The sequence below is a fragment of the Hippoglossus stenolepis genome, chromosome 12 (assembly GCF_022539355.2).
Source record: "Hippoglossus stenolepis isolate QCI-W04-F060 chromosome 12, HSTE1.2, whole genome shotgun sequence".
Taxonomy (NCBI): Eukaryota; Metazoa; Chordata; class Actinopteri; order Pleuronectiformes; family Pleuronectidae; genus Hippoglossus; species Hippoglossus stenolepis.
In genome coordinates this window covers 2644908-2670954 of record NC_061494.1, presented here as the reverse complement: position 1 = coordinate 2670954, position 26047 = coordinate 2644908, and the positions used below count along the sequence as shown (strand labels likewise).

The following is a 26047-nucleotide window of genomic DNA, read 5'->3' as shown; positions in this document are numbered from 1 at the left end:
TTTTGCAGTTGCATTAATGGCAGCATGTTTTGAAGACTATTTTAAATATTGTCTTTCTTTATTTCCTCAGTTTTGTATACAAAGGTTCTGTCTTTCCTCCGTTTTATGCTGCAGTTTAGCCTCCATCATTGTTTTGGTCTCCTGCCCTGCAAATCCCTCTCTCATTCCGTTGAATTTGAATTATTTGCTCAATATGTGAAATAATATCACTGAGGAAGGACACACCTCACTGATAAAGATAGTCATTCCGATTCTGGATCCAATTACTTGTACTTTTCAGTGCATACCATAATATTGGGACAGCTGTGAGCCAAAGAAAATATATGGCTCTAGAGGCTTATTTAGAATCACATGACATAAGGAAGAGAAATACCAGCGATGGATTTAGTACTCAATCAAACTGTATTTAAAAATGTCTGCTCAGTGAGGGTTTTCCAGACAATACATCACTGTATCAAAAGAAAAGAATCACACAAAATACAGATACACATATTCTCATTATTCAAAAATTCTGTGGTAAAAGAGAAGAAGTGGGTTTTTCCTTCATCCTGCTTTCTCTGTCCTCTTGTTCAAAAAAGTATGAAATGTTGAAAAATGTAAAACTCTGTGATAAAGCCCAAACTTTATTGTCCTTTATTTCTTTCTGCTGCTCTCTCGTCCTTTTTGGGTTGGAATGGCATCAGTGAAAAGATTGAGCACTTTCCCCCGTGTGTTGGACGAAACCTAAAAAAGAAGAGAAGGAATGCGAGTCATTTAGCTGCAGTGAATGAAAGCCAGCATGAGGGGGGGGGACATTGTGACAGCTTACGTGACTTTTGGGGCAAGTCACAGACGTGTGACAGGTTCCTGGAAGATGGAGATAAAAAGGAGTTCTTAGCTTCAGCCTGGGAGCGCGGTCAGAGTGTGGATTTATTTTATGTGATAGGTTGTACAGTGGAGGAATCTGATGGGAGGTGGAGGACCGCTGGCCCTTCAGCCTCTCCCTGCGTCTTGACCGGGATTTGGCACCGGCCCAGAAGGACTGAGCGAGAGGAGGAGGGGAGGGGGGTGCAGAGTCAGGCCTGAGGTATGCCTGGAGGAGTGGGAGAGTTCCCCTGTGGATTTAAGCTCAGGCCTGGCGAGAGATATGGCCGCTGTCCAGGATTCATTAAAAACAACAGCACCCTCCCGCTGAGACATGCATGCCGCCCTGCTGCGGGGCTCCTGACTATGTGGGAATATTGGACAATAAATGTTTTCTCATAGCCAAGCTGCTGTGATGCAAACTGAAGGAGCGTATCCGATGTCAACCATAAATACTCATAAATACTCCCATTAATAACTGTCTCCTCTTTTATACAGGCCTGATCTGGGACCAGTAGAACCTGCCAGCAGAAACAGGAACTCCATGATTGTCTTGGGCCACCAGAGCAAAATGGACTTCCCATGGCTACAATAAATATCCAGGTAGAGCAGATGACTCACCTGCGCTACACATAAAGCTCTATATGACAAATCAGGTACTGCCTGGGAAAAAAAAATCAGTTTGCAACAATGAACAAATCTTCATTTGTTTCTGCATGAACCTGTTCAAGTGGAAAAGTATGTGCAGGCCCAGGTCAAAATCTGATCAATCAGTTCCGCAAATTTCCAGTCCCATGTCATTGTTTCCAACTTTCTAGCACAACCCAACACAATCAAGCTGTGTCCAAACCACCAGTAAAATATAATAATGATCATGTGAACAAAGATTGGGAATGAACATTTTGTTGATGTGTTCAGCTACACGCGGCATCTATTGCACTTCTTCTCCGTCCTGGGAGAGGGATCCCTCACATGTGGCTCTGTCTGAGGTTTCTACGTGTTTTTCCTCTGTTAATGTGTTTCTTTTTGGGGTAGTTTTCCCTTACTCTTGTTAGTCAAAATAACAATGGATCTCTATAGGCTTTCCGACTTCAGTGTAGTATTTTGTCCAAGCAAAAGTTAGCAACCTGACGCATTAAACGAAACAACATATTGATGTTTGAAACACTCCCATTTTGGAGTAGTGGACAAATCTTAAGGCTTAAGTAAAAGCCTCTACATAATATTTATATTCCTGGTACCTGCCAGTAACAACACGTAAACATCAACTACAAAGCAAATTAAAAGTCCAACTATTTAACTCTAATTGTAACTACAGTGATAATAATATCATACAAAAAAATTCATCAAATATCCACAACTGAAAACTGAAAGTAAAATGCATTGAAGTCTCATAGTGGCCATCTGTCTATTCAGCTATAATTTGTATCGTCACAACCCAGCTCAAGGACAAAGCAGCGAAGGCCACACATGAGTTTAAACTACAAATATGTTTATTCAAAGAAATGAAAAGGAAATTTAAATGTAGAAAGAGGGACTGGTTGAAGGCTGCCAGCTTATATACGGGAGCCAGACCAGGTGAGATAAATCTCCCTGACAACCAAACTCCGATCAGGCTTGCAGGGAGCGGCCTCACATTATATAATATATAATAAGGCTCCTCACATTATATAATATATAATAAGGGGCCTCATAGTATATAATGAGTCCATACTGGACTTCTAAGTACTGAACTTCACTTTCTCTGCAGCCCACTATGCATTATACAGTATACCAACACCATGCAATGCATCACAGTGTTGTATCCTGATTTCACTCACAACTATCTGAACCCGACAGGACCTAGACTGTAGTGTAATTTAGTGTCCGTGCATTTGCTGAGGTCAGCACTTCTCTGAACATGACCCTCCATCTTTGTCTCGTCCTCAGATCAGATTCAGACGGTCTCATGTGGGGAAATGACGCAGAGGTGGTTCAAGAGTGGAAGAGAAAAAAGCAGGAAGAGGAAAGAGGGATGGAAGTGGGGGAATTAAAAGAGACGACTCTTGTACGAGGGATGTATGAGGATGGTTTGCTGCTTGTAAAGGAGAATGAGATGAAAGTGAGGCTACTGTGTGTTTCAAAATGATCTACACTGTGACATACTGTAATTTAACTGCATTATATTGTAATATATATTGTCTGTTAATACTATTCACACCAGTGTAGGTTTCCTTTCGGACGCTGCAAAATCTGTAATAATCCACATAATGTGAAGCATACACATATTTCATTTTTTAAATATTTCATTTTGTAAGATGTTGTAAATGTGTTCTACTCAAATATGTATGTGTATGTGATGTTGTATAACTGGAGTGCATGCAGAGCTAACAAGCGCAGTGTGTATGGACTGTATGAAACATACATCATGTTAACATACGGGCTGAAGAGAACATGTCGGACAGAGGGCACAGTCTCTCCACAGGCTGCCTTCTTGTCTTGTGTAACATTTTAAATACCAAATACTGTGACTGCACAGCAGAGAGTTCTGCTTCATTTCACCAGAACTCGGATAAACAGCAGCTTGGCCTAACCCCTGTTATTCTTCATTTTCAGCCCATAACCTCCTACGATAGGAGGGTTTTAAGTTTCTTGACGTGCAGAGCTTGACTTCGACACCTTAAGCACTGTGATTTATCCTCTTTTCCAGTGTTGCTTTATTGTCGTCTCGCTCCAGACAAGATGGAGCTATAGTAACAGAAAAGGCTGAGGGCAATTAAATAATACTGTATGATTTCACATAAATTCATTAATACTAAGGCCTCCGACATCCCAGGATTAATGATAATCCAACAACAAAGGCAACTCTGATGCAGTGATTGGCCGGGTATTTGCAGAGGGGATTCCATTAGACTTTGTTTGAAGTTTGAACGTTTCTCTCAAGCTGTTCACTTCTCATGTGAACGACCAGGAGCAACATCATGAATGCCTTTGGGAGGGGACTAAACGTGAGTGCGGTTCACCCAGGTTTGTTCGATTTGTCACATCAAGACGGCAATGAACTCCCCACCTTAAAGTAAAAAAATGATTGAGATCAATATGTTGAAGAACAAAGTTTTCAACCGAAAGTAAGGAAACATGACGTTTACTTGTTTGATACGTGAGCTCACAAATGTTTTGCATCATCTGCTCACCGGAACTACAGAAAGCTGGTTTCAGGAATAAATATTAAGATTAAATGCTTTTGACTTCATATTTTTTTGTGCAAGTTTAAGCATTGCACAATTTTTTGCCCCAAAATGTACAGACAGAAAAGACCTTTGCTATTGCTCTGGGACTTTTAACAGTTTTGGGTGGGACTTGTGCTGCTTTGATTAAAGGAAAACTCTTGGCAATTTGAAAGATCAGTGACTTTGTGTCATTATCAGAAAAGAATTAGAATATTCCATCGTGGTGCTTCAGTAGTATTATTATCGTCATAACACAAATGGATACGACATTGTTATATTTACTAAAGAACAAAGTATTTACTGTATACTGTACTATCATTCAGTAAAAAAGGGAGCTGTGTTGATTTTTTTAAATGTTTGTGTGTAAATTATGATGCTGATGTTTATCTGCAGGACGTCAGACAACTGTATATGTTTTATATGTATGGCATCAATATTAAAGTTTATTTTTCAAAATAAAGTTAAATCAAAAGAACCTACCAATGTGTGATATGATTTTGCACACAGGTTTCGCACCAGCGCCACATGGAGTAATTTACTGATAACGTAGTAAGTGTAAACTTTAGATCACAAATGTGTATAGCTTAAAAATAGACTAGAAAATTTATAGAAACCATTAACATTAAAATTAAGCAGTAATCTAGAGTATTAGATGAAGAACAATAATATTTACATGGCCCAATTAGGTAACTCATCATGACGCACTAGACACGGAGCTGTTATGCTGTTATATAATGACTGTTTTTTATCATGAGCCCTGCTACTTTGCATGAACCAACCCACTAAGACCTGTGCTTTTCCTGCTATTTCAAACTAAAGTCCTGTTTCTGTCAGTTTTCATGACTCACTCATAACATTTGTTCCTCATTCATACCACATGTTACATTTAATTGTTGTTATACAGTTGTGTGCTTAAGTTATATTAATAGTTGGTCTTGAGTGACCTCGTGTGGCCACAGTGAATAACTACAACCATACGGAGGAAACTGGTGCTGAAGTCTGGAGCTGTCCTGACTGTTTTAGGAGCAGTGGGAGTGAGGCAGCAGGCGTAAGGTGAGTGCCTTGCTCAAGGTCAATGGAAGTTAGTATTCTACAACGAGTTCCAGAGGGAGGGGGCAGCTATGGAGAAGGCTCTGTCGCCCCAGGTCCGGTGCTTGGTTCCGAGTGGACGAGACAGGAGGATAGCATCAGAGGAGCAGAGCCGACGGGATGGAGTGTGGTGGTGGAGCAGGCCGGTGAGGCAGGAGGGGGCCTGGTTATGGAGGGCTTTATGAGTGAGGAGAAGGACTTTGTAACGGATGTGCTGTGGGACGGGGAGCCAGTGGAGATTCTGGAGAACAGGGGTGATCTGATCACAGGAGTGGGAGTGGGTGAGCAGGCAAGCAGCAGAGTTCTGGATGTACTGTAGTTTATTTAGTACTTTGGATAATGTGCCATAGAGGATACTGTTGCAATAGTCGATTCTGGAGGTGATGAGGGCATGGATCCAAGTTTTCAGCAGCAGAGGAGGAGAGTGATGTTTTTTAGGTGGAAAAGGGCAGTTCTGTTGATTTGGTTAACGTGGTGTTCAAAGGAGAGGTTGCTGTCAAACATGGCTTCAAGGTTGCAGATGTGTGGGTATAGGGAGACAGAGTGGAGTTGTCGATGGTGAGGCAGAAGTTGTGACTGGTTTTGGTGAGGGATTTGGGACCAGCTTAAAACACGGTGTAAATGACCTCCTTTCGAGTCAAATATGAATGTCGGGGCTTGTGGACACTTGGATGACACCACACGAGCAGCATGGAGGCATGCTATGTATTTTCTTTTGTTTTATTACGTCTGAAGAAGGACTCACCATTGACTTCAGTTCTATTGGATTCTGCTGCAACAACGTTTACCCCTGAAACCCCAGATGTGTTTTGTGGACTCAAACAGCCTCTTCTGCTGCAACCTGCTCATCTGTTAGTGGAAAAGCTTCATTAATCCACTGATGAATCCATTGTGAACCTCAGTGCCTGCATCTGTACTGGTACTACACTGGACAAAATCTTCCTGTGACCACGCTGACATCTTGTGGTGGCTGTCGGTAATGCTTCCTCTATGCGAATATCTTGTCCCCAACTGCCGGTATCTGATTGGTCTTTAATCTGACATGATATGAAAAGCTGTTGTTCTCTCCATATTTAGCTTCTGTAACTCAAATACAACTTATTTTAACTGTTAAATGTAGAGCAGCATCAGACACACAACAACCAAACTGTCTCTGTAAAGCACTTTGAATCTACCTGTGTATGAAATGTGCTTTAAACATATTTTAGTTGGTTAGTTAATTAGTTAGTTTTTATAGAGTAGTCCTGACCTTGCCATTGAAATGAACAGTTATTTTTTTATTTGATTGTTTTTTTCTTAAAGTATCTAACAGCCAATTAACAATTTGCCCAAGATAAAGCAGAATCATAAAAGGACCTCAAAGCTCCCTTTTAAAAATATCATTGCTGATCATTGATTTTTTTTTACTTTGACAAATAGCCCTATTCTACAGTTTAATATTGTGTGATACTCTTAAGTATCAATTCAAAAGTAAAGATAATAATGATAATGAAAGAAAAATGTATATATATACTGATAAAATCAGATTTTTATTAACACGATTACATTGGATTCATTTGTTTTTTTTATTGATTCTGACGGTGAATCACTCTTTTTATCCACCAGCTGCTCAGGTGAATACAGGATATTACAGTGCAACACAGCTACAACAGCTCTTTATGTAGAACAGTGATGAAGTGTTGTTAAATGTCTCAATACCGAACCTCCCCCAGTACTGTGGGAGTAACAAATATCCCAACAACCCAACAAACATTCCAACTTTTCTTTCAATCTGGGAGGACGACAATGAGCAGACTGTTTGTTAGAATGCACATCCAGGGGAGTCACATTCAAACACGATAAACCCAGAACATTCAGATCTGACTCCAGTGATCCTCTTTGAACAAAGACAGAGGTTACCCCCTCCCCTCCCCCGACCATACATAACCTATCACATGACTGTAGTTCCATACTTGTTCTGTAGTATTTCAAGTGAAGACACTTTGACAACCAATCTGATAGAAAGACTGAGATAATCATTGTCAATATAGAAACATTAGTTAGAACAATTTTACCAAAAGCTGATTGATAGAAGAATTACTGAAGTAAGAAATTACTGAAAATACCCTCAACTCCACTCTACAGCAATTTATGCTTCGCTGCAAAGCGCATACACACACGCACACACACACACACACACACACACACACACACACACACACACACACACACACACACACACACACACACACACACACACTTTACCAATTGTCCACTTTTAGGTGAAAACCAGCACCTATATCATGAGAAGAAACTGAAAAGCTAAGGGGGAATTCCACAGTTATGTAGGAAATCACTAAATCTAGACACAAAATGGACAAGAGTTCATCTTTGTTGTGTCTTGTCCATTGTGTCTTCAAGTGAAGACCTTTGGTGACTTCACATTGACTACCATTAAAATACTAATCCTAAACCTTAGCCTAACCTTAACCCAACTCTGACCTTAACCACTGACCCTAAAAGCAGCTTTTTCCCAATTGGACAATCTGTCCCCAAATGACTGTAAATTTGCACCCAGAGTAAACTTTAAAACTTAGCTTGCAAACCCACCGCAGCTTCCGGAAGTGCATCCACTGAGGGTGCTCGTAATAAAAATGAACGGTGTCCTCAGAAGTCTTTGTCCCAGCCGGACAGCTCATCAGGAGCCTCCTCTGTGTCAGGAGGAAACATGTCAAAGTGACTGTGATCCATCGGCCCCTTTACCTGCAGGAACAAAGAAAATCACCAAGAAATCACATCATGTTCGCAAGTACATTGGCATTTACAGTGGGGTCAATATATACACATGAAAGTTTGATATGATATACCTGGATTCATGATTCAACACATCAACATAGACACTGTACATTCATGAAGAACTAGTTAATTATTCCTACATCTGACATTGGTTACTTTCCTTACACAATCCAGTGAAACCTGACTCGTACTCATAAACCACATTTAAGTGCTGCTGTTGAGGCATGACTTCTTCTTAAAAAACCTCCAGAAGGAACCCAATCTCTGAGGTTATAGCTTTAAAAACAGCTTGTTTTTTTAACATGTGTTAGAAATAAACTTAATTGAAATGCTAAGTACAACACAATGTCTTTAACAACTATAAACAGATGTAACTATAATTAAAATAATAATAGATATACATAGTGTGGGGTTTATGTTTAACTGCTCCCTAACATATGTTCCTTTCCATAACAATGTGCTTATTTATCTTATTAGATTATTAGCAAAGTCTCATTCATGGCAACACATACTCTAGTTCTGTCCAATCACCTTTTGGTATTTAAATAATGTCAGACCTTCAATAGATATTCGATAGTTTTTTCAAATCAATTCAGTTACTAATAATTCTGATTAGCATATTCTCAATGGAGCAGATACAAGCTGTTGAGCACATTGTCCCACAATTGTATATTTTATTTCACTGAAATGTTTTGACTACAAACATGATGTCTGTGCTCGTTCAGTGCTGATGGTCTCACCTCTCTCCTCAGTGGAGACGGCAGCTTGCGGCGCCTCAACCCCTCCCAGTTGAAGCCCCGGAACCACCTACAAAACAATATAAATATCATGGATAGATTAATTTGAAATCTACTTCTTCAATTATTATGCTCTCAAACATAACTGTCAACCATCTGGCCGCTGCGAGTAGCGAGCATTTATAGTTGGAGGTGATGTTTACTGAAGTAAACAGTACAGCATGCATTGCACATTAAACATACCGGATGTGCCACTATAGTGCTGGATCCTTCTCTCCATCATCAAAGTCATGAACTACAACTATTGACTTCACCACACATACCCAGCCCTCCTCATCTCTAGTGCTGCCACAAATTCCAATTCCAATGTAGCTTGTCCATCTCACCATGGCTGCCATCCAAACGTTAGTTACCACTCTGACTTAATACAGTTCTGTCTGAGTTATGTCATCAATCATCCCATCAGGTGTAACATGGCACTATAGCAGTGGAGTTTTGTACAGCAGGTCTTCCCCAGAGATGGGACCTCTGTGTTGAGGTCTGTCAGTTGCTTTGTAATTTCATAAATAGACTTTCTGACTCTACAGAATGCATTGATGACTCTAAATTGACTGTAGGTGCGAATGTGAGAGAGAATTGTCGCTGGTGACCTGTCCAGGGTGTACACCACTTCTTGCCTCAGCTAGGTCAGTCAGCCAGGACCCCCCCCCCCCAATAAAAAAGTAAATGCTAAATGATCTGTATTTGTAATGCTTTTCAAGTGTTGAGCACTTTACACTACAGTTTTGCCATTCACACATTCTTTATGCTTTATAGAAAATATAAATTATACAGTCACAATAAAAGAGCAATAACACAACAGAAGTTGTATCTGGGACATCTGTTTCTCCTTGTCCCTGTGTTACACAATGAGGCTTGGTGCATGGCAATGTTGTGGTTCACTGTTTCTGTGCCCCCACCCTCATGTCATGACAATGGCAGCCTGTGTGGACAGTAATGTTCTGTATATGCCACCCTCAGGGTGTTTTGTTGGACCCACTGAACAATATGAGGGAGAAAACCCAATGTCCCCTCAAATCATACAACTAACAGTTAGCCAACAACATGCCATCTTACATCAGATAACACAAAGGTAACAGAAACACCATTTACTGCATGATATAATCATGTCGTCACTAACTTCCAAGCAAACAAACCTCTTTAGTTCCCTCGTGTTGTGCAGCTATTTTACCCTTTTCAAACTAAAACTAAAAACATCTAATGAATGGAGACTATCATTTGGAGCGTTAACTTACTTGTGTTTCTTTATGTCAATGATGCCGTTTTTTTGGTTCCCCAGCCTCTCCACTGGGTTTAACCTGAGAGGAAAAAAACATTTATACTGGTATAATGTCAGGTTTAATAACCTGTGAATTGTCCCTTTACAAAAAACAGACATCAACTTGACTTAATAAATTCAGTAAAATCTATGTGACTAATGTTAAATGACTCATGTCAGCATCACTGATGATCTGGTGTAATAACACTGCAACATAATTATCAAGTGCTGATTCTAAATGACACTGCTTTGTCTTCTCCGCACCAAAAATTACTTTCAATGACAGTCTCTGTTCAAACTGAGCCACATTATCTCATATTTGATCATGATAATATTTAGTTTGTGATTAACCCGACCTGCAGAGTCTCCTGATGAGGTCGTCTGGACTCTTGCCTATTCTCTTTGGGAAGTCCACCTTCTCAATGCCATGGAGGACCATGGTGTAAATCTTTATGGGGTCTGAGCCAGCAAATGGTGGGCTGGAAGGAAAACAGGTTTTTACATTCCAAAAGTGAAGAAAACAATTCTGATTACACTTTTTAAAAGATGACGACAGGAGACTTGAGAAGCTTGAGATCATTCAATATTTGGTTACACAATGTATCTGGTGAACAATACAACGAGTGCACAATCAAGCTGAAATGAACAGAATCAGTTGGGCTGACTAATTGAAATTCAACTATGAGCTGAGAGGACTTTTTGGGGGGTGTTATGACAAATGGTAGTCAAGGAGATTAACTTCAGCGATATGGAACACTATTGGTGATGTTTGTCACCAGTAAACACAGTTGTTCATCACTGACAGGAAACAGGATGAGGGACTTTAAAGTCAGTCTTGTCCCTGTCCACAAAGGGCTACTCTTAGGCTCACTGCTTTCTCTGGTCATTTGCCACTGTTGCCGCACTGGACCTCTACCTCCAAACCAAACTTAACCTTCCAAAAACAACCACATGGTTGTGTGAGAGAGTGTGAAAACCAGATTACTTTGCTTGAAGCCCCTACGAGGAGCTTTTCAGTTCTGTTGATTTTGGACAAAAGCTGTAGTGTTTCCACCGTCTCCTGTCGTAAAAACCTGGGTCTGGTCAGGATGTGTATTTGTTTTGGAAGGAGTGAAAAAAAGACAGACAGCTGTTTGCAGGATGCAAAGCGATGAAGTATCAAATCTTTTTGTTGCTGTATGATTGATAATTGTAATATGACAACATTATAATGTTGTTTTAGTACCATTCATACAATAACCCTACCCCTGCTGCAAATGGTTTTGTGTGACCTCTGACCTCGCCAGTGGTCCGACCTGACCACAGACATTGAGAATAGTTAATAGAAAAAGACAATTTTCTCCCTGATTGTCTCCTTTGCTATTGTAGGTTTTACAGAGGCAGCAACATTGTAATACAATCGTTTCATTTTCTCTTTCACAAAGTGTAAGTGTAACATTATATCTTGCTGACTTACTTGCCAGTGAGAAGTTCAAATATGAGGATTCCCAAAGACCAGCAATCTGCACCAAAGTCATGGCCTTTGTTCATGATGACCTCAGGGGCCACGTACTCTGGAGTCCCACAGAAGGTCCAGGTCTTCTTTCCAAGGCCAATCTTTTTAGCAAAGCCGAAGTCTGCCTGAGAGCATACAGAGGAATTGGGATAAAAAAGGACCATAAAAGAAATCGCCCTAACATGGATGTATGCAAGTTACTTACCATTTTGACATAACCCTCATTATCCAGTAGAAGGTTTTCAGGTTTCAGGTCTCTGTAGATAATGCCCAAAGTGTGGAGGTAATCAAACGCCTCTGAGACACAACCAGTGCAGAACCGGGCTTTGGGCTCATCAAAATAGTTCCTGGTAGGTTATGAAAGGGTCAACAAATTACACTTTGCTATGTTGGGAAAGTTGGTGAAGGGGGAAAAAAAGAATAAAAAGCAACAAAGTGCAATAAGAACAGACAAATCTTCACACATGGTACACAGATAATGTATATTATGATTTGGCGCTATACAAATAAGATTTGATTGACTTGAATATGCTGACAGTTTTAGTCAGATCTCACAGTGGACTGATGTTAGCTCACGTCTGGAAACATGATTTGTCAGCAGGTTCGACAAACTGGAAAATTTCAAACCAGAGAAAGGAAGTGAAACTCAACAATTCACCTTGTTGTGAAGCTGTTTTTTAAAGATCAGCCTCTAGTTTTCACACACACTCACATGTCCCGCAGCACAGTCCACAGCTCTCCGCCAAGACACACCTCCAACAGCATGTAGACAAACTTATCATCCCGAAATGTTCGGAATAACCTGAAGACAAGCACAGACAGCTAAGTGACTCTTTGTTAACTACCATGCTGCTTTACAAACAGAGTGCAGTGATAAACAAGGTGCGACCATACTGCTTTGAAACACCTTTCAAAACCTTTTTTGTAACTACATCCTCAGATTTCAAATCTTTCTACATTTCATCTATTCTTCATGAGTGTAAGGACGACCGGAGTGCTATACTGAAACATTTGAACAGCACATTTTGGCTGAACCTTTCTTATTGAATGAAGGTCAACAGACTGCTTTCACAAAGCCTTTGTTCTTTAAAGTCGTAGGTCAGATAAATCTCAGTGCAGGGGTGGGAGCCGGGTCAGGAGCATTCTTCACAGCAGGTTCCTTAGCAACTCTACTGAGAAACCAACAGTTCTCATTTCATCCTCTCTTTCAGGAGCACAGGAGGCTTGTGGGAGACTGATCTGTTGGCTGACTTAACCATTCTCTAGCCTCTTCTGCTCAACTCCTACATGCTCCCACTAGCTCAGCTTGGTGCACACTTGAAGGTTTTCAAATCAAACACATTTTTTTAAATGTGGGAGTCCACAGATATGGTGACAGATTTAACAGATATTAATCTTAATATTTCAATTGTAGCAATGCATTTGACCGTAAAAATTTCAGAGCAGCCTCTTCAAAGAAAACAAACATGGACATCAAAACATCCCTATTTGTCAGAAAAACTAAATATGACAATCTTTATCCTTTTGTGAGGGAGAAGCATTATGGAGAAGATTAGTGAAGAAGAAGTTGGATAGAAAATGCCATCAACATCTTGCCGCCTGCGACAGAAACCTGGAGGCGTAATGATGTGTGTGAGCCACACCTTATGATAAACCCTGAGCTGATTTGCTGCAGGATATTTTTCTCAGAGTAGATGTGCTCCTGCTGTCTGGTGTCCACAATGTGCATCTTCTTAATGCACTTCAGAGCAAAGGTGGTGTCCTCGTCCTTCAGCTTCACCTGAGAAACAGCAGCTCAGTGAGGAGAGCAAGACACTAACAATCAATGCTGGTTTAAACAAGAAACATATACGGTATATAACAGATACATTTTACTTAAAAACATCAACCGAATGTTTCTACTGCAAATGTATCAAAACTAACCTTTTAAATTACAATAACCCAACATTGCTAAGATTTGATAATAGTGTAGAAACTGCAATAAGTCCAAACAAACACTTCTCAATTTTATTTAGGAGGTTTGTAGAAACTGTTTTAAGATTATTTCTGTGGCCTGGAAAAAAGTTTCACAAAGTCTAAAGATATAAACCAAATAACGGCAACTAGTGTTAATACCAGTGTTGTAGCATTGGAAGTTACAGATATAGAGTTGTTCTAGAGGCTGAAAGCCAGGATATCTCAACTTCTACAACTTTAATTACAATAATTGTTTCTAAAATCTGCCTCTCTCTGATTCAACAGAAAGTATGTATCTTAATTGATAGAATGACCCTTTTGATATGAATTATTAATCTAATTAATGAAAAATGGTGCTAAATCTTGTCATTGACTATCTTTTTTCCAATGACAAAGATGTTGTTTAATCAACAACTTGTCTAAAACTCCATTCAATACTGTTGATGACAAAAGAGGTGACTAATATGGAGTTTTTCAATAAAAGGGTTACAAACAATTCTATACTATTATATTATATACATTTTGTTTATGAAAACCGAGGTGATGAAATTACATTTTTTCAAACAAAGATATTTTTCACCACATAAGACCACTTAAGCTTAGATTTATTTTTGGGCAATTGAAAAATAGTTTATGGTGGGTTGTTGTGATTTGGTTTACTTTTTGTAGCATTAAGGCAGCTACCATAAAAGTAGGAATTATGGCAGAGCTGTTTAGCTTAGGATCATAGTAATGATTGATTCATATAGCCTTGGATTAGCTCATGTTGCATTTTTCCTGACCTCATTATTTTTCCTCCTTTTTTGTCAGGATGAATTAAACTGACAACACTGGAACAGATATGGTCTCTGCAAAGCTGCATTCCTAAGTATGCATCATTTAAACTTTGATTTCCTTTTTGCTCAGAGAGATTATAAACATTTGGCATAAAGTAGAAGGATGAGTTTTAAACAAGATCAGAATTTAACAAGGATCCATTGTTGTGTTGCTGCAGCCCACCAGCTCCACTCGTCCAAATCCTCCCATGCCAAGTGTAGCTATGACCTCAAGCTCCTGGAAAGGCTGCTGTGGGGACAGGAGGGCGATCCTCTCTGTCAGCCTCATCAGCTCATGAGCCTCTGCAGAGTCAATCTGAGGGGAGTATGGCCTGAGAGGAGAATAACAGGAGGTGTTTGATTAAATGTGAGTCCTTCTTAGTTAAGAAAACATACACTGACTCTATTACAAACCAAACTTTAATCAGTTTATAACCATTGGAAACTGTAAATGACAATAATGTCCATAAAATAAAACATGTAGTAGGTCACCATCATCATCACCTCACCAGGATCCATACAGGTTATAAATGCAAGTTGTATCTGCTGCTGAGTGTGGTTTCTTACCAGGCTTTAGTTTATCCATAGCAAAAGCATAGATATAGCACCATAACATTCTATTACTGTAAGTGTTTGTTGTGTCCGTCTGTCAGCGTGCACTCACAGGGCATTTCTTTTCTCATCACTCCTGGAAAGCTCTTCCACATATTCCTTCAGGTAAGACTGAAGCTCATCGTATGTTCCCACCATTTGGTTGAAATTGCTGGAGACGAGGGCCAGGGGGGCAGAGACAGTTAAGAGGATTTATTACCATTCTTTATGTTGTCCCTTAGTATCAGGTATACAAATACATTTCAGATAGAGTGTGGTATATGGGTCCAACTCTACATAATGGCACGTCATGTAAAAAACATCCAGCTACTCACTCTCTGTCCACCACCAGGCAATGTGTGTCCCTCTCATTGCAAATAATGTTGGCTGAGCGAACATCCTCACTGCAAACACACATGAGCAGCTCAGTAAAAAAAACGCAACACAAACCAACATGCAATAGCACAGACTGTAACTTCAGCAGCAAAATAAGGCTCATCTTCGGCAGCACACAAGTAAATACAACAACAATTCAAGTCATTGGACCACTCAGAAGGTTGTGTAACTGTAGTCCTCCATGTTGTGTTATGGTTAAAAAAAACTGCATTGAAAATCTAAGTTTAATTTCCTTGAAAAATTGATTTTGCCTTATCCATATCAAATCCATTGTTTGGCTCTTCTGATTTAAGTTTAACTTTCATGTGACTTGAATTTACAGGCTGTGACATTTGACACCAAGACACACTGGACAAGACAATTAGGCAGTGCAACAGGTTAGCTCTCGTTCAAGTATAAGAAAACTGGAAGGTACCTCCCACATCTATTATTTATATAGCTTTCTAATTGATATTCATGATGTGATGTAGGTGCTAGTGTTAACTGAAAGTAAACAGCTTGGAAGGTCAATTTCCTGACATTCATTTTAATTTTAAAACTGAGATTTACCAGATATAACACAGAGAAACAAAATCAAACATCAATGTGGTGTGTGTGTAAAATGTATGATTTAACGTCCTCTACTGTGTCCTCAGCCTTAATAAATGTCCATATATCTAGAAGATCTGGGAGTGTAGGGAGGGGAGGGAGGGAATGGGGGGATTTGTACACATGTTTAAATTGAAAAATTCAATTAACAGAGCTAAAAAAGATTCCCTTAGCCTTCAGTGAAGCTGCTGTTTGTACCTGATGAGAGCTTTCTCTCCAAAGTAGTCTCCGACTCGGAGTATCTTGATTTCCTGTGGTTCAGCAAACCCCTCTGTGCTTTGAGTGACTATGACCTACAGAAAGAAAACATCAGAATGAGGAATAACTGCTAATACTGTTTTACTTGTCAGTTTAATATTGCCAACTTTTAAAATGTTTTACTTTAAGTTTATTAGGGAACGTCAAACAATAATGCCGCCCCCTGACATTTGAAGATTCTAATCAGTCGGAGACTTCTCAGTTGACTCAGTTGAGATTCTTTAAGTCGGGCATTTGCTTTTTGTCGATATACATTTTTTGTCAGTGTGCAGTGTTACTTCCTGAGAAGTCAATACAAGGGTTTGGTAGTCAGTAGTTAATGACAGATTTCACCATTAGCACCCAAGACCAAATCAAGAACTATATAAGGGTATTTCAAAATAGTATGTTCTATGTGGTTGACTATAGTTCAGTCAGACAGTTCTGACTGAACGTTTGAAATGTTTATTGCAGCAGAACGAATCTAGGCCGCTAGGCTTCATCACTCCCCCAGATATGATTGCATAGATATAATGGGGGGTGATGAGCAAATGTATAATCCCCCTGTCGGAGTTTGGGTGGTGGAGGGATGAAATCAACAGTTGGTTGGCAGACTGACTGTAACCAGGAGTCTGTTCTCCGAGAGCAACGCAGGCAGCTGAGGTTTAAACAGTTCCAGGTCCAAATCCAGAGAAGAGAACAGGTTTAAATCAACAAACAGTCTAAATCCTAGTTCAAACGATGGCTGGCTGAGTGTGGCAGGTATGGCCGGAGTGAATGATCATCTACAGCAGGTGACTAAACATCCTTGCGGAGTGTGGTGGGATGAACAGTGCTTGAGCACTGCAGCAGACTGGTTGAGTTTATTAGCGAATGGATCTGAGGGGTGCAGGTGAATTGTCGGGAATGGACCACAGATATTGATTGTTACTGAGGTATAGTGAACAGTGCTCAGTGTTTTATATAAATGTTGATTGGTTGGTTGTAAAATTTTCAAAACTCAAGAATAAAGTTGTTAAACCAAAACATGAGCACACAAGGGTTGAAAAGATATTTTGGTTTAAAGATCTCTCACCTCTCCTTTTGCAATAATAAAGAAAGTGTTCCCCTCTTCACCCTCTCGAATAATATACTCCCCTTTTTCAAAATAGTCCTGCAGAGAGAAAAAAGGGTCAGTCTTTTGTCCACTATCACAATCTGGTACAATCTGAAAATGTATGGAACTTGATAAAGATTATAAAGAAATGTCGTGAAGTGGGAAATACTCACTATTTCAAGACAATCAACAATCTTGGCTAGTTTCTCCTCCGGCAGGTCACGGAGCAGAGACACACTGACAGGGAAACCAAACTTAATCAGATGTTGGGATTGATTACAGATTGATAGTTTATAAATTCTGAAATTAAAGTCATTGACAATATAAAGAAATAAATTACATAACAACCAAATTACATAGTACACTTTTAATGTACAATGCACAGAATCGCAATCTTAACAGATATTTTTCTTGCAATTCTTTTTCCTGTTTATGTTTAATCATTTCTCTATTATTTACTATATTTGATGATGTCTGATATTGCTGGGAGGTTCCGCAGATCAATAATGTCATCTGTGTGACAAATTGTTATCGGCAAATACGACATTAATGATTGAATTTGAATTTACAGTAACCATGTTGTACCCACATGGGGTAAATGTTGATGACATGAATAATAAGCAGGTACTGTCTTAATATCGACAAATTGTGTAGCCCCCTCTGGGATGAACACATTCGAATAGCAGAGATTGAAAAAAGCTTGTCATCAATTTGTCATATTATATTTACCAAAACTTCTCCATCTGTTATCATAAGACCAATTTCAAGAGTGTTTTTTAATGTATTGCTGCCAACTGAACATGGACAATGCCTAAAACGGCATCTTCAAAACACAGCCTGATTTCAGAATTCAAAACTTAAACCCTAACCTGTCAGGGTCCATTACTGAACCTCAACTCAATGCAATGTAACACAATGGTTGCAGAGTTTTGCTGTCCCCAATGTGTACACAAATAAAACTGAATTGAATTGAAATTGAATATGTGCACTGGTACAGGTATACACATAACACAGTATGGTCCTGCTAAATTAATGTCCACTGAGTCAACAGCTGGTCAGAGAGGTTGGAAGAAAAGAGGATTCTTTTAAAATAATTAATAATTATTGTTTGCTGGTAAGTGGAGATACAGTGTGTCTGTTTCTACCTGCGCAGGAAGCTGAAGTATTCCTCTTGTCGGGCCTGCGTGGTCTGCATCATGATGGTCTGGAAGGTCTGGCGGTCCAGTGCCCAGATGTGAGACTGGGACACAGCTGATTGAGATTGGAACCATGAAAAGCTCATCAAGCCCATCACTTAAAGGTCCAGAGTATAAGATTTAGGTGAAAGGGATCTATTGGCAGAAATTGAATCTAAAATAATCCTAGTGATGTTTTCACCTTTTATATAAATTGCACGAATTGTTGTTGTTTTGTTACCCTAAAATTGGCCCTTTCATTTTTTAAAGATTTTCATGGAGAGTGAGGTGAGGGGTTTTCAGCTGCAACCTGCACCTTCACCCTTGGATGTCACAAAATTCTACACACTGAATTTGTAATTATCAGTGTGGAGGAGAGTTAAGGGTCCTTCTGAACAAATTGGGTACAGTGCATCTATGGGCAATATATGTAAATGACGCGCAAATCGGGGTTCAGTATCTTTCCTAAGGTCACTTCTTGGATCAAAGGCGACTGGGATCAAACCGGCAGCCTTCTGGTTAGAGGACAATCACTCTACCCCCTCAGTCACAGCCACCGGAAACCCAATTGTCAAGTAATTATGTGAAGTCACAGTAACTGAATATATTCAGAAGATGGCCCAAAGTGTGTAACACCCTTGAGGATGATCATTAGATCAGTATTGTGAAAACCTACTCTGTTTTAAAATGTACATTAAAACAATACTTTCCATCTAATAATAATCCCAGGCAACAGTTTGTAGGCATGAAAACATCAGCAAGGCCATGAAGGTAAGAGACGGATGAGTAGTTTTAACATAAATTTAATAACTCCCTCTGTGAATAATCTGCTCACATACCATCCAGCTGGCAGAGCGCATGTTCATGATTAGATGTGGTTGTCGAACACACTCAACATGGCATAGACTAAAGCATGGGGGAGTATTTGAATGTTTGTCATCCCAAAGGTAAAAGAGTTTTGGTCTTGTTTATGCTGCTGTCACTCACCTTTAACAGTGGCTGTTCTCTTACAGTTGTACAATATGGCGAGTTCTCCAAACGCGGTACCTGGATGCATGTCACCCAGCAGCTTCCCACTCTGGATGACCTCCAGAATGCCATCTGTAGTGAGGGAAACAAAGCACATGGTTGAAGCGTATTTTATTATTTACATTTTCACTGGACTAGTGTCTTTTGTGAGAGGTTTTCTATCAAAACAAACATAAACCTACATAAATGTAAACCAAAGTTGTGGTTATTTCCCATATTCAATCTGTTTTTGTTCCTTTTCAACTTTTAGAACCGCTTATGCATGTTTGACAATGGCAGCAGAGCTCATCTACTCTCCAGCCCTGTTTTCTCGCTCTTCATTAGCATCGCAAGATTTCTTCACTTTATTAAAAACTCTGTAATAGATCTGTGATGGATGGAGTTAAAGTGACACTTGTAATGTAAAGTGTTTACTTTAATGGATTCTCTACCAGGTTTTTGGTGAAAACCCCCCCCACTGTAAATCACATAGTGTTGAATTTATTAACTTAAACATTACTTCATGGTTTTATTTGTTTCTTAGATACTGTACCTGGTGTTATAAAAAATTAGTCAAATCAATCAACAACTACCTTTCTTATTTTAAATGATACAAAGCGAGCTACAGATATTTTGCTGTGCTGACCTGCCAGTACGTAGAGGTAGTTTCCAGCTTCACCCTCCTGGATGACCAGCTGCCCCTCAGTGTAAACCTTCTCATACATACAGTCCACCATCTCCCTCATGTGCTGTGGATCCAGATTCTTCAGAAAGTCATTGTTTATGATGGCTTTGTTGATCAGCTTTTTGGTGCTGAGGTGGAAAGAAGAAGCAGAAACAAACAGTTGTAAATAACATGTTTACTGTATTATTAAATTATTATTTCCTTATTGGGAATTCAGAGGAATCAGGACACGTGGGAAGAACAACAGGACGAAATGCAATCAATGTGGACAATGAGGAAATCCATTGAAAATGCCATTTATTATTTAATAAAGTTCAATGTTCAAGAAGTTGTAACTTAAATACTTATTGATGTGGTAATGAAATTTTACAGTGGAATAATGTTTCTTGTCTGGCTAATTAAAGATGAGAGGGAGGAGGTGAACTGCCAATTGGCTGGAACAACTTCAAACAACCCCAAGATAAACTTTCAGCAGTCCCCAAGATTTTCATGTTTGCCCCTGTGCCTTTGGATTTTTGTACTGCCAAATTCCTTTTGTTTATATGAGCAATATTTATTTCTATTATTTAACAAGCCTTGTCAACACAAACTACATTAGGAGATCAGAATTGCCTTGTAAGATTTTTTTTTTACTTTACCAAAAATTTGCTTTAGAGCTTTATGAATTTCTTTATTTCCTCTGGTTTAGACCAATTCCTTCCAAAGTTATCTAGTGAAGTACAGTAACCATTGAATTAATGTGCCATCAACAATCAAGAGGCCAATGCAGGCTGTAAGTCTTCCCACAACTGTCTGCACAAGTAACCAGCAACAATTTACCAATGGAGGAAAGTCTTTGGCAGATTTCCAAGAAAAATAAACCTGAGACACACTGGTAGACCCTCTCACCTGTCAACCACATGATGCCTCAGAGAAATCAGACATGATAAGCAAAAATAGCATAACTATCAATTCCAAGCTAGAATTGAAACTATCGCTAGTGTTGAACCACTCACTAATGAGATGGAATTGCTACCATCAGGTAACTATTAGGGCTGTTAGATATATCAAAAATGTATCGTCATCGCTACATCAACATGCACACTATATGTGCATTCACGCTCTGCAATGTAAACAAATTTGGCCAATCAGATGGAATACTGCTGCCCTGGATAATAAACTAAAGATATTCACATCATTAACAGGGTTTTCAGTCAGTGACAGAAAACCCTGTCAAGGCTCTGTCAAAACTCGCTCCGCCTCCTCCCCACTAAATTCTACTGTGGAAACTTCACACACAAAGAGTGTGGGTCTTTAAGTTGCTTTTGCGGCTATCTAGCCTGTGATTTGCAAGGCATTCTGGGAAGCACCCCTTTATTGCCCTAACACTTGCCCTAACATTTGCCCCTACCCCTCCATCCCAACAAGAATCAGGCCACCCTAACCCTACATGCAAACATGCAAGGGAGAGTGGCTGAAATAGGATTGGCACTTAGATTAGATGGAAAGTAGCCTGGACAACTGCTGCTGTTGTGCAAAATCAAGTTAACAGTCCAAGTTCATTCATGAATCGGCAGCACATTCAACATGAAAATCAAACACAGTCCACAAATCTTGAAGAGCCCCTCATCAGCTTAGCCAAGTTGCAATATATGTCCTGTGACTTCCTGTCAGTTGCAAGACTGACTGTATTGAGCATGATGATGATGCCCTAGTACCTTCTTGGTTGTTTGTCGAAAACATCAGGGCTGAGGCTTTTCATAGTTACACACACGTACACATTGCTAAATGGGAGGATGCTTAAATTTGTAATATTTTCAACAAATGTCATACTATCAGTGCTGTATAATGTTGTTATGCTTTAATTGGGTCCTGGATTCACTGAGCATGCATGTGTGTGTGAATCCCTGATTACCACATCACACAGTTGATGTGTGAGTGCATTGACAGAAAAGCAGCACGCTAAATGAATCAGGGAGTAGTGGGAAAGGGGGGGAGCATCGGTTGTGTAATTGAAGCCCATAATGACTCAGACACAACATTTAGATCCTGTGGCCTTTTGTTTCCCCCCACGTCTTGCTATTATCCTGCCATGCTAATATGGCTTTTGAAATGTGGTTAGAATTACAAAAGCTTACCAGAGCTCTCACAACCTCGAGCCAATGATATTGTGTCTGAGATAATCACAGTTGATCGAACTTTATAAATAACACGGCAGCTTTTTGTGTCAGTGAGCAATTTCTTAATTTCTAATTATGTAATTTATCATTCTGTAATTATATCATAAGTGATGGTTTTGTTTAACATTTTGTGTAGTACCATTTTATACTGTGTCAGTCATAGTTTTTTGTCCTCAGGTTGAGTTAAGCATTACGCCACAATGATACTGGGCAGTTCCTCCCTTGGGTCTTAAACCTCAGTCTCAGTTCTTCATGTTGGACCCTTTTCTGTAAAATTATGCTCCATGTTGACATGACCGCATCACAAAGGTTCCACCATGGTGTTTTTCTCACCATTCTGAGTAAAACCTCTCAAGACTATTGCGTTTGAAAATCTAAGGGGGGGTCAGCAGTTTCAGAAAAACACAGAAGTGGCTTTTTATCCATGACGTTTTTTACAGCTAAGTACTTTTCAAGTCTACACAGGCTGAGTGTTTCATATTCAAAACAAATGTATAGTTTGCAGTGTTCCAGAGACTTACTTTGAGTTTTTGTGGACAGCCCTTACAATAAAGCCGTGTTCTGCTCTCAGGCCTCCACAGAACTTCTTTGATGTGGGTTCAGCAGAGACACCCTCTTTTGCTTTAAGCCTACGGTGGACTTCCACGGCCACCCTATGGAAGCGGCTGGGACCCTGGTTGATTGCACTGAAGCAGCGGTGGCTCTGGTGTAATTGAACTGGTGGAGAGCAGCCCAGGATATTGTTGTAGCCAATAGCATCCTGGAGCTTATCAATCTGAGAGACCTTGGCCTCCAGTTCCTTCTGAAGATGCTGTAACTGAAGCTCCTGAGCTCGAAACTCTTGTTCCCGACGTGCCAGCTCCGCTTCTAGGTGGGCAATCCGCAACCTGAAGTTTAATATATGAGTCACAGAATACACATTAAAGTGGTCTCACAAAGCCAGGCTAGCGTACATAAAGTCAGTTTTCACTACAAGTGTTGAAAAAATCTAGTGAGAAAAGTTGAGCTTGATAAATCTGTAAATTAGGAGGCAGGTTCAGATAGAAACACGGTTCTTAAAACTCTGGCTATTCAACTGCTACTTCTATTTGGTGTTTTAAAACACAATACACATGTCTTTGATGAGCATTCCCATGGAAACTCACTGCTAGTCTTACATGTTTTGACTTAAATGATGTTGGACCCCGCAGTGAGGGTCATGTAGTACATTATGAATCTTCAAAGCCCTCAAAGGATACTGCAATGTATTGATGATAAGAGCTGTTTTAGAGGGCACTGACAAATGCCAATAGAACTGTCAGATTATAAACACTTAGGGTGCTTCTTATCAGGTGATGGAAGGATTTGTGGAGCGATCTGCACTGTAAACCATGACAGCCTTCTTCAACTGATCCACATTGAAAACAAATTGTCTTTTGAGCCTCTCCAGACCATAACGATATAAGTGAAAATGTGCTGTCACGGTAAAAGTTAAACAGATAGTTTACCCAAAAATGAAAATTCACTCATTATCTACTCACAACTATGCCGATGGAGGGGTGGGTGAAGTGTTTGTCTTTTGGAGTTTCAGAGGTAAACAGCGTTGCAGCCAATTCAATACAATTGAAGTAAATGGTGACCACTTCTTCAAACGTAAAAAAAAACAAACAGAAAAAATACATAAAATCTCCTCCATACTGCTCCTGTGGTGTCATACAAGTGTCCGCAATCCCCGACATTCAAATTCGACTCAAACGGTGTAATTTAAACCATGTCAATCCTAAATGTCCTCTGTGATCCTCAGCTCCTAGCAAGCGTGCACACACCACAAGTTGGTGCCTCTATGCTCTCGCCCAAGAGGCACGTGACGACATCAGCTAGTTCTCGCGAGTATAGCCGAAGAGGAGGGTAACAGAGGACATTTAGGCTAAAAACTTCTCGAGTCGAATTGGCCCCTCAGTTACTTCAATTGTGTTGGATTTGGCTGCAACACTGTTTACCCCTGAAACTCCAAAATTGTGACAGAATTTTCACTTTTGGGTGAACAATCCCCTAAAGAAGTCAATAAACCAAATGACAATCAAAAATTTGTATACGTTAGCAGCTTGATGCTCTTTACTGTGATAATGTTTTCCATCAATTTATTATTATATCATATTGCACTCCCTACCGGTCACAGATCCACTTGAATACATTTCTTATGTATATAGCAATGCACACACACACACACACACACACACACTATATACAAACTTTTGACAGTTTTTTTTCATAAATATATTCCAAAGGATTGGTTCTAACCTGAAGACATCTTTATCCAGACCAGCAGGGTCTTTACGGATTGAGGGCAGGCAGTTGTTCTCTTCAGCCCTCGGGGCTTTTATAGAACCATTGCCCATGGCCACACACTGACTGGCCACCATAGGAATGGCCCGAGGGTCAAATTCACAGCGAAGACTGTCTGAAAGGAAGCTCTGCAACCAGACAGGGTGCTCTCTCTTCTTAAATGCCTCCTTCGTTAAATGCCAACGGGTTCCTACAGAAAAAGAAATGACAAGCATTATTCATCTCTGTGTGAGATTGTTCGACTGACTGAAGATGTGTCAGTCAACCAATTATGATTCTAAATAAGAAATTTAAAAATTATATTTAAAAAAGTATATTGTTTCAGGTTGACTGATGCCTTGTATCATCCCTTATACATACTACTTTCTCATGCTGTGTGCGCATGGGTGAACACAAACATTATGCCATTATTCAACATTATTCATTATATTATATTTATCAAAAAACAATTATTTCCAAGACTTCTTACAAAGTAAACACATCACTGACTGTCATCTGTCAATTATCCTTGAGGATGAATCAAAATACGATTTTTGTATTGTGCAGCCTTCACAATCTCTCAAAATCTATGTAGGTTAGAAATCAAGAAAGAGAAAAAAGCAATGGTTTACTTACAAATTGTCTGAGAAACACATCCGACATGATCCTGGTTCTCTGTTACATGTGTGATCCCTGTTTCATTGTGCCTCTCAAGCAGCTGCATCTTATTTGGTTGCCATGCGCAAACACAATGACACTCATCTGTGCTGAGAGGGCTCTTTAACCGTTTCCAAGTGGATCTGCTGAGGAAGAGGAAGTATCTGGCAACCCCTTGTGGCTTAATGGTGTTCCAGAGATACTATGATTACATTTTATAAATTAACTGGATTTTTTCTTTCTAACCAAACCTAAATTTGTGAGTCAGTGTGGGGTACACCATGAGGTGGTCCTTATGATGCTTTTCCTTTTATTTTGGAATCATCAATCCTTTCTACATATTTTTTTCAGTATTACTGGTAATTCTGGCTGGAATTGTGCTGTTCTCATAAAATAAAGTGCTGCCCATAGGTGTACTGTATGAATGTGTATGTGAATGGGTGAATGTAAAATTCTACTATAAAGCGTTTGAGTGGTCAAGACTAGAAAAGATACAGACCATTTACCATTTAATCATGACAATATAATAATACTAACACATTTTGACCTGAGTAGAATGAAATCATAACACACAAATTGAAAAGGAACCAAAAACAAAAATCGATATATATCACGCAAAATCTTCTTAACTTGTGAAATGTATATACATGACGTGTTAGACGAGGGCCAGTTTTTTCACCTCACATCCATCAACCATTGCTTTAGCCTGTCAGTGCCTGGCAGTTTGCTGGCAAACAAAAAACACACACAAAAGCACAGATGTGAAACTATACAAGATTGTGCATGTAACAGGCAGGCATTGATCGAATCAAATCAAATCAAATCAAATTTTATTTGTATAGCCCGTATTCAAAAATCACAATTTGTCTCATAGGGCTTTAACAAGGTGTGACATCCTCTGTCCTTAACCCTCA

At 39.6% G+C, this 26047-nt stretch overlaps 2 protein-coding genes across 3 annotated transcripts in view; one reads left to right on the top strand and one right to left on the bottom strand.

Moving 5' to 3' along the window:
* si:ch211-250c4.3 (uncharacterized protein LOC100535981 homolog) overlaps positions 1-4527 on the top strand; it is a 32262-nt gene extending 27735 nt beyond the window's left edge. The window contains exons 7-8 of the mRNA XM_035172876.2: positions 1342-1446; positions 2773-4527. Coding sequence (XP_035028767.2) covers positions 1342-1438 — 97 coding nt within the window. The 3' untranslated portion in view covers positions 1439-1446; positions 2773-4527. The remainder of the gene's footprint in view (positions 1-1341; positions 1447-2772) is intronic.
* On the bottom strand, positions 394-25440 carry LOC118119160 (cGMP-dependent protein kinase 2). Of its 2 annotated transcripts, XR_004698050.2 has the most exons (21): positions 25113-25440; positions 24453-24687; positions 22694-23059; positions 19975-20141; positions 19308-19421; positions 18291-18396; positions 17319-17382; positions 17125-17202; positions 16011-16105; positions 15164-15232; positions 14902-15000; positions 14422-14569; positions 13110-13246; positions 12179-12268; positions 11672-11813; positions 11428-11591; positions 10328-10450; positions 9949-10011; positions 8657-8723; positions 7731-7883; positions 394-723 (listed from the first exon to the last, which is right to left on the bottom strand). XR_004698050.2 is itself a non-coding variant. In XM_035172875.2 (20 exons), exons 2-20 carry the CDS (start codon positions 24572-24574, stop codon positions 7788-7790), a joined length of 2310 nt encoding a protein of 769 aa, XP_035028766.1. In that variant the 5' UTR covers positions 24575-24687; positions 25113-25440; the 3' UTR covers positions 7341-7787. The 2 variants fall into 2 exon arrangements, 1 of the variants encoding a protein (XP_035028766.1); XM_035172875.2 differs by lacking the exon at positions 394-723 and having other exon boundaries at positions 7341-7883.
* Between the last annotated feature and the right edge of the window lie 607 nt (positions 25441-26047).